An 18,401-nucleotide genomic window follows, 5' to 3' on the forward strand; every position below is an offset into this window, starting at 1 on the left:
TTGTTACACTTATTTGCCTTGTATGTCTACTGTACAAACTGAACTGGAATGACTGACTGTTAACTTTCATAATTTCAAATAAAGTAAAGAATAACAATTTTAAAAAAAGTTGTGGCAAAAACGTCGACAAACTGCTGTATCTTTACTCCTTTAGCTGCTATGCATTGATTTTAAGAACTGCAAAGTTAAATCATGTGCATGCTTTATTCATCTAATCCACATGGACAAAAAAAAGAACCACAGAGCTGCAACAGTCATTTGCATCATCTTTGTAAAGTTACAGAACTTCATAATCACATACTACTTTTAATTTGTTCTAATAGTCTACATCTGAGTATTGGTATTTATTTCTCCTCACAGATCTGAAATTTGTCCTTGATGTTTTACTTCTTCTCAGTGAGTCATTTATAATAAATCAAATGAAAGAGTTTCCAATACAAAGATAATTAAACATAAACAGAATTTTAAAACAAAATTCAAAACATAAAAACATTTTTTTCTCAATAATATTTATTAAGATTACACGAGGTACAAAGACAAGCCACATGAAGTCACATATATTAATATATAAACATCAAAGCAAACCATTTTAAATGACATAAATGTACATTTCCAAAACATCCATGTCTGTAAAATCATCAGTACATCAGAGAAACAAAGAAAAAAGACATTTATAAAGCAAAGTAGTGCTAACAGTCATACCTTCTTAGCGCTATAAAATGGCTTTTAGTAAATGCAAACTGCAGCAGTTAAAACATATCAGCAGTGGGTTCAGAAACCTAGTCTTTAGATATTTAGCCCATGTAGTCAAAGGCCACACATCAGACTTTTCAACTAACACCAAAACATGCACCTGTAATATTATGTACAAAACCAAAAGTAAGTTAAAAAGAGACAAAAACAGTTTACTCCAGTGACAATATACCAAACATCAGATTGTTTTAGATGTTTCAGATGTGTGAGTTTATTGCATGAATTTCAAGCATTTAAAATAAATAGCTGTGAAAGACGTTTGTTTTCCCTTTTACAAATGTGTGCCAAAGCTTCTTGCAATGTATCCCTATTAGCCTCTTTGTTATTTGCCCTAGTTAACTGTTCAAATACTGCACATTGGATCAAAGCCGCACTTCTCAGGCTGTGCTGTTACTGACATCATTGAGGCTAAGTTTCTGATTTTTCAACATGGTGTCACTGGTGAAACGGGGGTGAAGGGGAATGGCGGTCATCGGCACTGTTTTGGCCTTTCGTCTGGATGAGCGACAACACAGCAGGTAGAAGATCTCAACCACGTTGAGCACAAGTGACAGGCAGGATGCTACCATCATGAACATGATGAAGATGGTCTTCTCAGTGGGTCGAGACATGTAGCACTCAACAGTGTAGGGACATGGGGCTCGGGAGCATTCAATTAGTGGGTCCATGACGAACCCATACAGATAATACTGCCCCACAATAAATGCTATCTCCAGGAGGATCCTGAACACTATGGAGACCATGTAGTTTCCCAGCAGATTACCTTTAATCTGCACCTTTCCTTTCTCGTTTGTATACTTTGGAGCTTTTGTTATTTCACTGCTAGAGTGGGTCTGTATATATTCTCTCAGCTTTTTCTCTTTGTGGATGACATGCATGACATGACCGAGGTAGATCAGTGTCGGTGTCGAGACGAAGATGATCTGCAGGACCCAGAATCGTATATGTGAGATTGGGAAGGCGTGGTCATAGCACACGTTCTTGCAACCAGGCTGTTTGGTGTTACAAACCATCTTGGACTGTTCATCACCCCAAACCTGCAATGTTCAGATGACAGTGTTTATTATTATTATTAAAAAAAATAAAAATAAATTAAGGTATTACATTTAGTCACACAGCAGCACAAATCCTATACACTGAAGTGCAAAATCAATGTCCTAACATATAGTAAGCAAGCTGATTTAACTTAACTTTCATACTAGTTTTATAAATGAACTCGTTTTACAGAGTTATCTGTGCTTTTTTAATTGAATAACTGGTACACTTGATTTGCCTGAGTATGAACAGTGCAGACTGGTAGATGCAAAGAGTCACAGACCTGGTACAACTTAGGTTAAAATAATTGATTTGGAAATTTTCTTAGCTTAACCAAATTTTCTAAGTGCATTTAACTTGTTCAGTATGCATATGTACATATAAAGACTATAATATATTTAACAATTATGAAGTTAATTTGAAAAATTCTCATCTTAACTATTGAAATAATCAAATTATTGCAGACCACTGCCTTGCGTTTACACTTTTAAGACAACAAACCAAAAATATATTGTATATTTTACATATTTTGTAAAGTGTTACTCTGTACAATGACCAGGCTATAAAATAGAATTAGGCTATATATCTATAGTAAGATCAACTTTAATAATAAAACTTCAATGTACCAAACCAGTGTTTTTTCACTGTCAGTGCAACCTAGCAAATTTATATTGAGAAAAACGTGTAATTCTCATATCCACTGTAATCCACTGTTTGTGAAGAAAATTTACTCTATCAAAGCATTATTTGAATTTTAGTTTCAACACTGTTTTTATGTGGACTTTTGTTATACCCACCAGAGGGCGTTTTTTTTGTTTGTTTGTTTGTTTGTTTGTTTGTTTGTTTGTTTTTAATCTGAAAGGCCAAAACTCACAAAAGTACCTAAGGCATGTGAGTTATGTATAATTCTTTCCCTCAAAAGATGAAAAAGTAGAAGCGGACCTTCTCTGCTCCAGCTCCAAGGATCATGATCCTGAAGATGAAAAGCACGCTGAGCCAGACCTTCCCGATGACCGTGGAGTGGGACTGGACCTTATTCAGCAGCGAAGACAGAAATCCCCACTCACCCATGGTTTCTGAAAACAAATAAAGATCCTTAATGACTGATAAGATGTGAATAAATTCAAAGTTTCATCAAATCTAGCCTTCGGCAGATCATTTAGAAAATAAATGTTTTGCTGAGGAGATCATAGTTTGTTTATTTAGCTGTTGCATATGCAGTACACTATATTCAAATTATATCTAACTGAGACAAAACCCTGAATTAAACTTAAATTTTAGAGTCAAATGACTAAACTGGCCTCAAATTTTGAGTCTTTCAAACTTATAGATTGAAGTATCTTATTATTTAAATTACTAACTTGTAGTTTGTTATAATCAATCAGTGGAAATTGTTAAACATCACCAGAAGCAGCAGAAAGTCTGCCCTGCTTCTAAGACAATCACATGTACTACTATCCCCAATAACTGTTTAGAAGTTAAAGTAGGAGCTGTGGAATAAATATATTTGATTGGATTTTAAACAAGAATGTACAAGCAACGGATGTTTGTATATGGCTTTCACTATATTTTTATCATATGAAAGAAAAGCCCTTTAGTGCATTAACAGCATAATAACTGCATATCACTGATTTATCCAATCTGAGAAAATACAGAAAAATGTAGTTAATCAGATGTTTACTGTCACAGATTATGTATAGTGTGTCATTTTGTCTCACTAACATACACTCCCTAATAATAATCAGTGCTCATCAGTCAACACATGACAAGATGCATCTTAAGATACCTTAATAATGAGAACATGACATTATTTGAATCTTATTCCAATATATTAATTAAAAGTTTACCCTGTTTACAGTTTATAATTAAAAATAAATGCCTTGTAAATGAGGAGGATTTTTAAATAGGTCATTCTGTAGCTTACCTTTGAGTGTAACAGCTCTTCTTGCAGGCAAGCGAATCAGTCACCAGTTGTAGAGCTGAATGGCAGCGAGCGTACCAAACCAGACTTGTCTATGATACCTTGAACTTTAGATTAGATGGAGTTGTGCAAGCGTGTGAGCTGTCACGTTGTCATGACATCTGGAAATGAGAAATCTCATGTAGACAAAATTGGGCTGAACATGGAAAATGTTAATGATTGCCAAACTTTTAACTTGTACTTGATTTTTTCCCCTCTGTATTGGTTTCATAAGATGATACAGTAGTAGTTATCACTGTATGATAAGCTTCTTTAACATTTTGAATTCAACAACATTTGTCAGTTATGCATTTTTAGTCAAACAGTAACAGAGTCAACGACTAAACGGTGCAAACAGATTACAATGAACATGAACGCTGCTGCATTTTGTGAGGACTCATGTTCGTTTTGTCATTAAAAAAATGCTGAAAGTCCGAACAAACTGAGTAAGTTTAGTATTATAAGCTTCACAAAGACTGAGATATTGAACTGAAATATGCTGAGCTGATATATTTGATCTATAATGTTCCACTTTCTTTCTTTTTTTTCTTTATGTTTTTTTTTATGACGATATTCTCATTGTCTTTAGATAAACTTTGAAAGTATAGCGCGATCGATTACCAGTCAACCTAACAGCCGCACCCCATTCTGAAGAAATACCAGATTATAGATGGAAAAATTAGTCAGTCGCCACATGATTCATTTGTAACAACCTTGTATTAAACAATTATTTACATAAGTTTAGCAAAATGTAAAATTATTGCATTTCAAAATATGTTAAACAAAACTATCAGCTATTATCACTATTATCAGCTCTGGGAGGCTTTGACTGTTGTTATTTGCCAGTTTCTACACACTGTCACTTCAACTAATGCCACTTAAATAGTTTAATAGTTTAATTATTTATATAGCACATTTAATTACAACAGGAGCATTGACCAAAGTGCTGTACAAGAATACAACATACATAATAAAACAACTTAGAGTATTAAAAGCAAACACCAAATATGAATTAACAAACAACTCTCATGCTGTATTAAAAACCAGTAAATAAAAATGCGTTTTAAGATAAGATTTAAAAAGATTGACAGTAGGAGCCTGTCTGATGTGTAGGGGTAAATTATTCCACAGCTTAGGCGCTACGACTGCAAATGCTCGATCACCTCTATGAACCAGCCTCGACCTTGGTACAGCTAAAAGCAAAAGATCACTTGATCTAAGATATCTAAGGGGGGTATAAGTCTGCAAGAGGTCAATGGGCATTGCACTAGTTTTGCACAAACTGTATATAGTACTTGTCTTAAATTCTCTAAATATTGAATACTTTTTTCTCTTTTTTCCTCTTTATCATAATTATTACCGCTATTTTCTGTTATTTTCTTCTTAATTTAACTGCACACTTCTATATGCTCATGTAAAGCTGAGGAGCACGAGCCAAAGAACTTCATTATGGGTAAATGTGGCTACACTGTTTATCTGTACATGACAATAAAACTTGAAACTAGAAAAACCTAAAAAACTAATGAATAATGAAAGTAATTATTAGTTGTAGATATGAAGTCACACAAAATGTGTGTAAATCATGGTTTTTCAAAATAAGGGCTTATGAACTGAAAAGTGTGAACATCTAAAGACAAGAGATTGATAGAAGCAACGTTTCTTCAAGTTCAAGTCATTTATTTCAAACAAATAAGTATACAAAAAAAGCTGCTTACACATAACAAACAACATCATTTTTATCTTTCAGTAGGTAAATCAACTCATAGAAAATGAACAAGACAATACCATAACTTAGAGAACATGACCGGGCATACAGACATTTTTTCTCATTAAACTGTTACAATTTTTTTCATGTTGTCAGCAGAATACTGATGGCAGGATTACTAGCAGTTTACTGTTTATTTGACAGTTTTCCTGCTATAATCTACTTTACAGTAAGTTGCTGTATTTGATGATTTGCAGGATAGAACTGGCAGCTAAAGTTTGCTCGTATAATATAAATATGTTAGTATTGCACCTTTTAGTAATAGATTTTCAGGCATATACAAAGGAATGGAAGCAAATGCTAGAAGAATATATAAGTAAAAATACAACAATGTATTATGTGAAGACTTTTCTAAGCACATACTAACATATTAATGCAGAATGACAAAGCTTTTCTATTGTCTTTCAGTCCCTTGGATGTATCTGAATGCAGACACCGAGCAAGATAATACATTTTAATTGTCACAGACATGGTTTTTAATGACCGCTCAGGAGTCGTTTCTCATCCTTTGCCCCATCCAAGCTCCCTGCAACACTGTGGCTGGCTTCAAGATCTGCATTCATCCTGTTCTGCTTGAGGGCTTCCTCTGCAGTTGGCCACCTTGGACCTGAGAGGCTAGCAGGATATTCTGGAGAGGTAAACTTATGAGGGCGACGTCTACACCTGACCCTTTTGCAAATCAGGTAGAACATCTCAATGACGTTCAGAAACAGAGAAACACAGGCCACCACCAGCATGAAAATAATGAAGACGGTTTTCTCTGTGGGTCGAGACATGTAGCACTCAACAGTGAAGGGGCAGGGCTTTCTAGAACAGGGGAACATGGGGACCATGACGAAGCCGTACAAATAGTATTGTCCCACAATGAAGCCGGCCTCAATAACTATCTTGACCGCAAGCTGGGTCAGATAGCTCCCCAGTAGATTCCCCTTGATTTGCACCTTCCCCCTTTCATCTGTGTATTTGGGCCTTTTGCACTGGGTGCCACCAGGGCTGGAGAGCAGCTCCCTCAGCTTGTTCTCCTTGTGGATGATGTGCATGGCGTGGCCCAGATAGATGAGTGTTGGCGTGGAGACAAAGATGATTTGGAGCACCCAGAAACGAATGTGCGAGATGGGGAAAGTATGGTCGTAGCACACATTCTCACAACCAGGTTGCTGAGTGTTGCAGACGAAATCTGACTGCTCATCACCCCAGACGCTTTCAGCACCTGCACCCAAAACCATGATTCTGAACAGGAAGAGGACGCTCATCCAGATCTTGCCAATCACAGTGGAGTGTGACTGGACTTTTTCCAGCAAGGTTGACAGAAACCCCCAGTCTCCCATCTTTAATGACAGTGTTTAGCCTCTATTTCTGAAAAAAGAAGGCAAACGTTGTAAAGACATAACACCACACCTTATTTCTGAAACATTAACTACAACTTATTCTTTAATCAATAAACTCCTGGTGAATGAAAAGAGCTTACAGCTCTTTAGATAGATCATTTTATCTCCTAAAACCTGAGAAGGAAGAAGAAATTACAGTATTCTGACCCTTGAGCTTTTGGATCAATATTTTCCACACATAATCATTAATCATTAGAAAACGGAAGAACAAGAGACACAGTGTCATCAGACAAATGAGTAAAAGTGAAAAAAAAAAAAACTTTCAAAAATGTTTCTTTTAAAATAAGTACATGCAAATTTTTATGCATACAGAAAATTAAGCTATAATATGATTAAAACTATACCATAAATAAAATTAACAAAGAAATCTGATGCTGTTAATGTAATCAAAAAATAGTAATTATAACTGAAAAGTAAATTAACAACCAGCCATGTACTTACGATAAAGTAAGAAATGAATCTTTAGTGTGAAAAATTCCAATATAATAACAATTTTCTCTAATTGATAAAATGATCGGTTATCTAAAGCAGAGGAGAGAAACCGTTACATCTTACCTGTTGATCTGCTCAGAGAGGACTGAGTCTCGTTGAGAAAGATCACCAACTATAGTTGGACCTTGGATTTCTGGGCTCTGATCAGCGGCTGAGTTACGCAACACACATCTGTGAGCTAACAAGAGCAGGAAAAGTTTAAGAAACACCAGACCAAGAGGGCAGCGGGTGTAATAATTGACAAGTGTTCAGTTCAGTTGTGTCAGTGAACCGCCATTAAAGTTTGAAAATAAATAAAATAGGAATGTGTGTGTGTGTGTGTGTGTGTGTTTTCATGTATTTACATTTTTTGTGTGTGTTATATACAAATGAGGAAGAGGAGGAGTAGCATGATGAGTAACTGTATTAGTCTGAATTGGGAGGTTAGTTTGAAATTTGCACTCTATGTGAAACCATTAATCATGAATGTGTCAGAAGAGAAGAAGGTCTTCTGTCAGCTGCACAGTCGGCGAGCAAGAGATGTCACTTTAAAATAGCACTGGAAGTTGAAAATAAGGTGCATGTGTTCAAAATATATGTATTTATCAATTTCATTTATTTGTGTATTTCACACACAAATGAGAACTATGCACATGGATGATGAAGTACTGTGTAATTCCCAGTTGGGAGGCTAGATTGGAATTCGTGCACCTTGCTAAAACATTTGTTGATTTAGTCAACAAATGTTTTAGTCATGAGATTGTAGATAAGGTTCAAGTAGATGAACTGGTAAGTTTTGTGACTGACAGTAACATTCATAACCAGCTGTCTCCTGCCAGAATCATCAAAACATCACGCCCTGCAACCAGGAAATTATTCATAATCTGTGGGATTAGAAAAACCGTTTACTGTCACTTTTCTTATGCAGGTCAAAAGCTAAGCTAAAGCTAAGTGGTAGTAAATTAAGTTTTGTTAAGTTTAGGCAGAGATAGTTTAGCTCTAATCTTTTTTCTGTTTCTTATTGTACATTTTTCTGATGCTATTAACAACAAATGTGGCTGCTGTGGCTCAGGCAGTAAAGGAAACTGCCTATTAATCGCAGAGCTGATAGTTCAGATGTGCAAATAAAGACACTGAACTAACTACCAAATACAAAAGAAATTGTCCGTTACATTTTAAAGAATAAATTGCATATATTTTTTCATTAGATTCAATAAACACTAAGTTTTCAAAAAAATTGAATTTTCCGGCTTTACAGGGTTAATATATTTTAGGTCATTATCCAGATCCAGATTTCATCAGTTTTGTAAGCATTACACAACTGCTACTCCATATACACACTTATACATTAATGGTCCAGTTTTAATTTTTAAAAAATTAACTAAAAAAAAAAAAAACCCAACAAAAAAGCAAATGTTAATATTGTGTTTGTGTATCTTTGTAAGAACTGGCAACCTCTCCAGAGTGCAACACCACCTGTTATCTCATGACAGTGTGAATGAACGCCAGCTACCCATGATGCTAAGATAGATAAGGGATTGAGAAAATTGATGAATGGAGGTTTTGTTCATTTTAAATTGAGGAAATTATTGTATGGGACATTGCACATAAAAATTATTTGAACATTTATTATGTATGTTCCATTACTTTTACATACAGGGTGGTTCATAGCATAAGAACAGGACAGTGACATTTCAGTCACATCTGGGTCTTTATTGAAGGTTTATTGAATCAGCATTAAACATTATTAAATGTATTAAAAGTGGAAAGCAGTTCACTACAATCATGTAATGCATTAACAGTAAACTCCAGTTGTCTATTGTGAAAAAAATGTAATTTTCTGCAGCCCTTTGCATGTGACTGAGTCTTGTTTGCAGAAGCTGGCCATTTCCCTCCCACCTGCTCTATTTAGTGCACACACAAACACACGTCTCCAAAGCCTCCAGAGCATACAAATACTGCCAGGAACCGCATGTACAACCTATTGCTGGGCTTATACATCAGATGTGGATCTCCCCCATGTTGTTGTTCTCAGGTGATCCATTTCTAGGAGCCTCACTGACTCCACTCGTGATGCCGTTCACCCCTAACTTTCGTCCTTGCAGCTCCAACTCCAGGTTGACATAATTCTGAATCATCTCGTCCCGGTTTTTAAAAGCCTTCCTTTCTGAGGGTGGAGGAGTCACTGGGGTCACAGTGTAGTCCTGTCTCCTCGCCATGCATTCCTTCACCGCTTTCACACACAGATAGAACAGCTCCACCAGGCTGAGGACGAGGGAGACACAAGCCGCCACCAGCATGAACCAGATGATGACCGACTTCTCTGTGGGCCTGGACAGGAAACAGTCCACCTTGTGCGGGCAGGGGAAGCGGGTGCAGACATAGCGTGTCTGTAGGGAGAAACCATAGAGAAGGTACTGACCCACGATAAACAGAACCTCGAGGGCAATCTTGGCCAGGAGATGGAGGACGTAACTGCGCAGGAGGCGGCCACGGATGCTGATCTTGCCGCTGTTTTTGGTGTACTTGGGAACTTTATAGGCCCTCCTAAGGAGCAGATTGGTTTGGTCATCCAGCTCTTCCTGCTTCTTCATCCTTTCCTTCATCTTGGATTAGAAAAGCAAGAACACAGAGTTATACATTTTCCAGGAAACAGATAAACCTTAATTCTGGCAGTGTGAACAAACTCTCACAGTTCCAAAATGTTCTGCCAAAATATGGCTGAACAGTTACTCCAAACTGCCACACTGTTCCAAGCTGTGTTTTCATTAACATTTTGGCTAAATGTATGAGCACAATATAAAATATCAGAGCAATGTTAGCATATGGTGGAACAGCTAATAATGTGCGTTGGAGAAGCACTGAGAAGCTTTTTTGTTTCTTTAAACTAGCACTAGAGATTTGTCCTGCTAAGAAAACTCCTTCTTAAGCCATCAAGAAATGGTTTGACTATCAATCCATTGTCTTCCGCTTCCAATTCAGGGTTGCGGGGGTGGGGGCCTGGAGCTTGCCCCAGGTGTCCACCCGGGACAGGTCGCCAGGCTAACATATAGAGAAGCTATTCACATCTATAGGCAATTTGGAATCATCAATTAACCTAACCCCACTAAGTACATGTCTTTGGACTGTGGGAGGAGCCAGAACTCATGCGAAAACAGGGAGAAAATGCAAACTCACACGGCACAGGCCTGGCCTGATGCTGGAACTGAACTCGGCACCTTTGTGCTTTCAGGCAACACTGCGCCATCATGCTGCCCCATCCAGAGTGCACCCCACCTCTCATCCTAAGGTAGCTGGGATAGACTCTAGCACTGCCACCCAGTCCCATGAATGTTTGGCCACCAAGGTGAAGAAAACATGAAATCAAATGTTGTGTTTACACTGGATCATTTCCAGCAGTGCTTGTAATATAAGCCCTTTGCAGGTTCCTTCTTTCAGCCAAAACAAAAGCTTTGGAGACTTGAGTCTACTAGCTGCACATTACCAGCAAATGTTACATTGTAAGTTTGGTTTATGTTTGACTTGGTTAGCCTGCAAAAGTGTCCAGGTCTTTATTAGCAAGTTATTTACTCTAATGGAAACCGGAAATATGGACAAAAGCACTGGACCACACCTCTTAATGTTTGAATTTTCACTCCAATTGCCACAGGTGTATAAATTCAACCACCCAGCCATGTAGTCTGCCTTTACAAACCTTTGTCATTCTAAAGAGATCACTGAATTCAAGTGTAACTGTAACAGTATACTACTGTTGCAACAAGCCAGTTGGTGAAACGTCTTCCCTGTCCGTATTCTTGCGAAATAGAAACAGACTCAACAATAAGTCACCAACACTCTCACTTACTCGATAACTACAGAGCTTCAAACCTGGAGCTGTTCAAACCTCTGGCATTAATATTGCAAAAACTGTGTGCCAGGAGCTTCATGGCATGGAGCAGCTCCTGTAGTCAAAATGTGTTGATGTCCCAGGGCTTTATTCCAAATATTGTTGCCATGTTAAAGCACACATAAATAGACATACTCATAAGGTGGAAAGAATAAAAGCTGTTATGTCTGGGGTGAAAAATAATGACGCAGTCTTAAGCTTCCTCTTTAAGTGATAAACATTAATGCTAACGATGGCGCAAATTAACTTCCCATAAAGGGTGCTAAAAGGATCTTCTCTTCCATGCAATTGCCACTCCCTTATAGGTGTGGCATGCATGACAAAAAGCAGTGATACAATTGTACTGCACGTACTGCAGCGACACACCTTCTTTTCAACGTGGATAACATGAAGGACGTGACCGAGATATAACAGCTTTGGAGTCGCTATTGCAATAATCTGAAGAAACCAAAAGCGCACGTGAGAGATGGGGAAGGCCAGGTCATAGCAAACGTTCTCACAGCCGGGTTGCTGAGTGTTGCACACAAAGTCAGACTGTTCGTCTCCCCAAACCTGAATGAGATCAGAGGAAAATTAAAAATGTTATTTAAAAAAAACACCATAAAGCTATAATCCTGGTTTTCACTCAGATATGTCCTATAAAAACAGCACCAAACCTTCTCAGCACCAGTTTGCAGGACCATGATGCGGAAGATAAAGAGCACCGTGAGCCACACTTTGCCGATCACGGTGGAGTGGCTCTGCACTTTATCCAGCAAGTGGCCCAGTAGATCCCATTCACCCATTTCAATCACCAGCTGTCCTGCTTTTGTTAAAGAAGGTACAGATGAAATAAACACGGAGGCAGATAGACACAGCAGTCGAAGGCAGTCATTTCTGAAGGGATGCGTGGGTGATCTCAGATGTGTATATATTATTACAGAGAGTATTTTGTAACCTGACTTGCAGTTCAGGTCAGAACAGACAGCCTCACTCACAAGGCCAACTTTTTATCACTTCTTGCAGCCTTGTGACTGTGCAGATAGAGGCCACGGCTGCTGATTTCAAGTCTCCAAAACATACTTATCTGCTGGACACTGAAACCTTAGCCTTGGTTACCGCCAACCGCCGCCAAGCATAATTCAAAGAATTCCAGAAACTGAGCTTAAACTGTTCATAAAGAAAGTTTTTGCAGAGTTCATTTTAGATGATGATTTTAAAGCTGATACTGTTTCACGCAATATTCGGTGACGCTTCTGTGGCTTTTCTGGCCCACATTGCATTATCTTTGGATTTTAAATTACTCTAAATACATGATTTTTTGCAGCTGGCTTGTTTTGCCTTTGCCAGCTCTGATCCACATTTGCATGCTTACACTCAGTGTCTCATAACAACAACCATTAAATAAAATTCAATGATGAAACGCAGTTATCCTTGCAAATAAAACCCAAGTCATAACAGAGACATACTCCAACATCAGTCCATTAACTATTATTTTTCTACAACATGTACATCATTATCACTGATTTTCTTTCTTTCTTGAATGGTAAAATCAGAGATAGACTGCATCTGTATATAAAAATCAACTTACCAGCTGACCAAACTGAAAAATTGAAAAGAAAAGGTGGCTGAAGAGAGAAGTACCTCAAGAAGATGAGGAGAAGAGAAAGTGAAGAAGAAGCCGTCCTTGTTTTATTGTTCATTCAGCGACTTATCTGGAAGGACACCATCCTAACCACAACAGCAACTCCTTGTCTTAACAACAATTCAGACGTTCTGCTGAAGTGTAACCAGTCATTGGTTTATAATATAATTTCATTTTTGTTGCATTTCAGCTTTGTTGGACAGTGAAAACAGAATGCGATCGTCTGCTGTACGTTTTCTAATTCTTTTTAATATTGGGAAATAAAGGAAGATTCAGGAGATGAACTAATGCAGAAGCTCGTAAGCATGACTGACACTTCAGGAAAACGGTGTGAATAATGCGGTTAGCTGAAAACCAAAATTAAGAATTGAATCATATGTAAAAGTCCCTTAAATGAATCTTTCAGAGCTTCCTACGCTTTTTCTTACACAAGTGAAACATTTGCTCAAAATCAACAGTGTTTAAATTTTTGTTAGCTTTCCTGTCAGTATTTCACTAATGTCCATAATCCATGTGGTCTTTTTCAAATTATTGCCCCAACTGTGAAAAATTGCACACGAGAAACTGGAAAAAAACTCGATAACCTCTCTGAAGGAATGACCTTTTACCTAGACTTAGCTGTGTGAGTTTTTTTTGCTGTTGCTTATAGTATTTTTGCTTAAGCAAATGTTTGTCTTTTCACCAGCACAGTATTCAGACTCTGGCGTCATATTTAAATCCTACCACAGAAGGGTTTGCACAGCACCGTGTCTGTTTACTACAAACCACCACACTGCGGGCTCATGAGGTTTACAAGTTTCCTCTAAGGTTTACTCTGACCCAGGTCATCTGTGGGGGTTACAGACTGAACTCTGGAAGCCTGCATCGTCTCTGCTCTGTAAATAATTTACTCCGTACTTACACTTTAAAGAGAAAAACAAAGCCTGGCCTTCACCTTATTGATCAGTCATTGTATCAGAGAAGACAAACATGCACAAGTAAGGCAGAGGGCTGAGGTTTTATAAAAATATGGTTCAACATAAAAGACAAAAGTTACAGTACACACATGAAAACAACGTCACAAGTGATGTTGGAATGGAGGAGTTTTATTGGTCTGATTATGTGCTACAATAACACACGGATTTCACATTCCAGCAATCAATTAACATAATTAATCTCAATGTGTGTGTCAAATATCACACAAATGATTAACTAAAGCAGACCTATTATATTTTTCCACATTCATTTTCTCATATATGTGCTGTAATAGTTTAGGTTATTCATTCTAACCCACCTGCTGTTCAAATCTTGTGTTTGTGAGGGACAGCCAATTATGGCTTGAAATGAGGAGTTAAAAGTGGTTGAATCAGTAACGAGATGGAAATTAGCATAACAGGTCCACTTTAAGCAAAATGCTCTCGTATCAAATGTCTTAAATATTGTTTCTTAATAAAATAAAATACCATAAACTTCAGTACACCTTTAAATTGGAGATGCTTGAATATCACACTTCATTCACTCGTCACACACTTATCTGTATGTAAACACTTATATATATATATATATATATATATATATATATATTTTGCAACAGATAAACACCACACTGTATTGTAGAAAGCTTGACATTTAAACTCTTTGTTTGATTAGACCAGCAAATCAAAGAAGCCGAGGATACAATCTCGGTGCAAGAACGAGTTGAAATATAAACTATTTTTTTTACTTTCAACAAACATGTTTGTAGCATCTGGATGAGGTTTCCCGTACAGCTTTTTTATACAAACACATTGATGAAAAGGCTATCACATATTATTAGCCTGTTATTTTTGTTTTTGGCTCTGTGTATGTGTCAGATGCGCGTGGTCAGAGCAAAAAGTTTTTGGTTAGAATGAAGTCACATGTTATGTAGATTAATAGCAGATAAAAGCAAACCTTATCACAGTGCAAGTCAAAATACTTTCTTAAATTTATTCTTAAATCTAAATCAAGCCTAACTCCTTAAATTTAGACTTGTGTAATTAGTGAATTTGTTTATACTCGTTTCACTTCGGCTGTGTTTGTATTATATTGCTCTTATTTGTCTCACATTTAAGGTGAGGATTTTGATATTGTCTGCACTTATACACAATGTTCTCTTCCACTGAAGTGTTTTTGAAGATACACAGGAGGTAAAATGAGTTTCACTCGTATAAAATGGTTTCTGTGCACAAGACCAAACAAAGTCTTATTGTTAGGCTCCAATAATAATTGACAAGCTTGTAAATCCAACCCAAACACAGGTCTGGAAATAATTAAGGTTGTCTGGCTTCAAAGTAAACGCTGGATGTCACAGATTCATCAGACCATAATCAAGTAATGCAGGAGCAATGTTGAAAAAATGTTTGTACTTTTACTCATCATTTTAGATGAATTCCACTGCAGGTTCTTTATTAACTAATACCCAATCAATAGAAAGAAAACGGTAGTGTCAGCCTTATCAGAGCATCAAAGTTCAACAGATTTAATAGCAGAAGAAGCTGGAATGCAACAAGATTCGTGTAACAACAAGACCCAGTGCGTCAGATTAAGCTCTTAGCTTGAGCTAATGAGCACTCGTGATCCGAGAACCCAGATCCACTCTGGAATGCATCTCATCAATCCGTACTGCAAAGACAAAAAGAGAAGAGAACAGGATATGGAAAAAGTATTTAATGTTTTCAATTCTGGTTTCACAAAAGCTTTAACAGTATCAGAGATCATCTCACTCAGAGTAATATACTTCACATTTTTTACATTTTCTGTGATGCTGTCAAAATAAAAACTGATGACATGACTTCATTTCAACTGACCTGCAGGGTATGAGGCCAATATCCTGTGGTCCTGTTTGAGACTCCCAGAGTGGAGATGGCATGGCGAGCATAAACTTCTGGCTTTGGTACAAACCAGCCTTCTCTTCGTGATGGTGATGAAGATGATGATGATGGCTGCTGCTCACTTGAGGCTATCTAAATGGACATGGACAAAGATGAAGTTAAGCAGCTTGATTTCATCGATCTCCCTAGTTTGATAGCCAATTTCATACATGATGTGCAAACACGACAAGCCACAAATTAGCATCTATCAGAGTAATAGCAGTGGGGATCGTGGATCCAGCCAGACTTTTGCTGCCAGATTTCAGGTCTTACAGAACAGCTACTGTTAAGATATTTACCTGGAAGGGGAGCAGACTCTGAATGAATATGCCTTTGCTGCTGTACTCAAGGTGAAGAGCTCTTGACAAATGATCCAGGTATCCCTGAAATGTCAGAGGAAAGGTTGCTGTTGTCAGGAAAAAATAATGTTGTTGTGACTGGGACTATAGCCAGCACACAGAAGAAATGGAGATGACAGTTCAAAAACCTACATAATTTACTTTAAAGAGCGGCTTACTCTGCTGATTCTCAAACCTTTTTCTGGCTGACACTACTTTACATACTAAAAAAAAGTTACATTTTTAATCAATCATTAACAAACAATCATGGTTCAAAACTGAAAACAGAAGACTAAAACTTATTTTGCATAAATCCTGTTTGTTCAGCTTAGTTTTACAACATATTTTCCACCAGCAGTGGATCTACTTGCCACAAATCAAGAGCTAATACTTTAAGGGGATAGTAGTAACAACAGATCTTCAAATTGATCAGAGACATCAATGTGCTCTTCATCATATTACAAAGTATCTATACAGGCTATAGATATGTTTTACTGGCACGTCTCCATGCCTGCAGACTGTAACAGTGATTTGTCTCACAGTGGAGGCGGTGAGCGTCACTCTTCCAAGAAGAGGTCTGCAGCAGGCACCCGATGATATATTGACCACGGCACCTCTGCTGCGATCCACCATCCCTGGCAGAACCAATCGGGTCATCAGAGTAGTGACTGCAATGTTCCTGTTCACCAAATCCAAGAGGTGCTGTTCGGGCACTTCAATCAGGCTCTGGGGTGAAGCCAAAGATTCATCGACACAGTTTACCAGGAAGCCAATATCTTTACCCCTCAATGCTTCTTTGATGGGCTTGCAGGCCACTTGGTCCAGGGAGAAGTCAGCTGAGACCACAACAGTTTCCACTCCATAATTCTGGGAGAGGTATGCACTCATGTCTCTAACAGAGGAGGGGTCCCGAGTGACAAAGATGATGCTGATGGCATGCCTGGCCAGCTCCTCTGCGTATGCTTTGGCTACAGGCTCCGATGCACCTGACAAGAGAGATGACAAAGTCATGCCAGAGAGAACAAAAAAGTTTGCAGCAACATTATAGACATTGAACCAGTTACAGTGCTGTGAAAAAGGATTTGTCCCCTTCCTGATTACTAAGCTTTTTGCATATGTTGTCACATTTAAATGTTTCATCATCATACAAATTTTAATATTAGAGAAAGATAACCAAAGTAAATTTAAAATGCAGCCTTTAAAAGATGATTTAGGACATTCTGCTTACTCTATTATGTTCTCTACCAGAAAATCTTGATGTAAAATATCTGGTCATCAGTTCGTACCCTGAAGCTCAAGCACACTTGGGTTATACAGCAGAACAATGATCCAAAACACCAGCAAGTCCACCCCATAAAGGTTTTGAAAGGGCCTAGTCAAAGTCCGGATTTAAATGCTTTGGCGTGACCTTAAACAGGCCGCTCATGCTGGAAAACTCTCCACTGTGGCTGAATTCATACAATTCTGCAACGAAGAGTGACCCAAAATTCCTCCAAAGTGATGTGAAAGACTCATTGCCAGTTATCACTGGTAGATGGTACTTCTTGCTGTTAAGGGGGGCACAACCAGTTATTGGGTTTAAGGGCCAATTTTCTTTTTCACAAAACGCAAGGCAGGTTTGGATAGCTTGTCTCCCATTCATACATGCAACCATGATTTAAAAACTGCATTCTGTATATACTCCCGTTGACTTTGGCTATTGTTAATGAAATAGATTCATGAAATATGAATTTAATGAAATAGAGTTTACTTCAATTATGATATAACAGAAATTAACTCTGCTGCGGCCCATCCTTACCATAAACGACAGCCCAGTCACCATATCTCTGGGTCAGCTTCTTACTTGGGATCAATCTGGGCAGAAAATGCACCCTAACCAACGTGCAGCAGTCGCTCAGCAGGATCACTGCCCTGCTGGCCGTGTACAGAGCACCGACCAGCGCCAGGGTTTCAAAGTAAGAGTTGCACGTACGAGAAATTTCTCTGTACAAAAACTGAAAGCTGTCAACCGCCGCCATATCCCACGCTGGAGTTGATGATATAATTTGCTAACTAAAGCTTATTCGGTGATATAACGCTGGGACCTGTACGTGAATAGGTTAACGAATACTTCAGACGTGTAAATGGAAGCTACAACTAACCCCACATAGTAAAATTACTAATAAAAGCTGTAAAAATTCTCGTTTAAGAAGCAGGTATGTCTCCTCTGCTACACCCGGTGAAAGCAGCAAAACATTGGGTCACGTGACAGTGTAGAACAGCAGTGCTGCATTCAAAACCGTAACAAAAAATCCGTCTAAATACTTTTACC

At 37.9% G+C, this 18,401-nt stretch overlaps 4 protein-coding genes across 4 annotated transcripts; all 4 read right to left on the bottom strand.

The window, feature by feature from the left end:
- Window positions 1-190: 190 nt before the first annotated feature.
- Window positions 191-3,847, bottom strand: LOC147312968 (gap junction Cx32.2 protein-like). Its single transcript, XM_086264877.1, has 3 exons — window positions 3,713-3,847; window positions 2,731-2,864; window positions 191-1,790 (listed from the first exon to the last, which is right to left on the bottom strand). The coding sequence occupies exons 2-3, from the start codon at window positions 2,857-2,859 to the stop codon at window positions 1,131-1,133; spliced, it is 789 nt and encodes a 262-aa protein (XP_086121003.1). The 5' UTR covers window positions 2,860-2,864; window positions 3,713-3,847; the 3' UTR covers window positions 191-1,130.
- A 1,557-nt stretch (window positions 3,848-5,404) lies between these two features.
- Window positions 5,405-7,715, bottom strand: gja13.1 (gap junction protein alpha 13.1). The gene is made up of 2 exons (XM_086264879.1): window positions 7,457-7,715; window positions 5,405-6,869 (listed from the first exon to the last, which is right to left on the bottom strand). The coding sequence occupies exon 2, from the start codon at window positions 6,839-6,841 to the stop codon at window positions 5,990-5,992; it is 852 nt and encodes a 283-aa protein (XP_086121005.1). The 5' UTR covers window positions 6,842-6,869; window positions 7,457-7,715; the 3' UTR covers window positions 5,405-5,989.
- A 1,243-nt stretch (window positions 7,716-8,958) lies between these two features.
- LOC147312970 (gap junction Cx32.7 protein-like) lies at window positions 8,959-12,173 on the bottom strand. The gene is made up of 3 exons (XM_086264878.1): window positions 11,915-12,173; window positions 11,625-11,810; window positions 8,959-9,978 (listed from the first exon to the last, which is right to left on the bottom strand). The coding sequence occupies exons 1-3, from the start codon at window positions 12,041-12,043 to the stop codon at window positions 9,373-9,375; spliced, it is 921 nt and encodes a 306-aa protein (XP_086121004.1). The 5' UTR covers window positions 12,044-12,173; the 3' UTR covers window positions 8,959-9,372.
- A 1,776-nt stretch (window positions 12,174-13,949) lies between these two features.
- Window positions 13,950-18,324, bottom strand: hsdl1 (hydroxysteroid dehydrogenase like 1). Its single transcript, XM_086264880.1, has 5 exons — window positions 17,889-18,324; window positions 16,631-17,076; window positions 16,052-16,135; window positions 15,690-15,845; window positions 13,950-15,504 (listed from the first exon to the last, which is right to left on the bottom strand). The coding sequence occupies exons 1-5, from the start codon at window positions 18,106-18,108 to the stop codon at window positions 15,433-15,435; spliced, it is 978 nt and encodes a 325-aa protein (XP_086121006.1). The 5' UTR covers window positions 18,109-18,324; the 3' UTR covers window positions 13,950-15,432.
- Window positions 18,325-18,401: the final 77 nt, after the last annotated feature.

Source organism: Aulonocara sp. 'chitande type north' Nkhata Bay, linkage group LG15, assembly GCF_057382095.1.
Source record: "Aulonocara sp. 'chitande type north' Nkhata Bay isolate Kocher_YH1m ecotype deep benthic linkage group LG15, A_spYH_male_GT1.1, whole genome shotgun sequence".
In the NCBI taxonomy this organism is placed as follows: domain Eukaryota; kingdom Metazoa; phylum Chordata; class Actinopteri; order Cichliformes; family Cichlidae; genus Aulonocara; species Aulonocara sp. 'chitande type north' Nkhata Bay.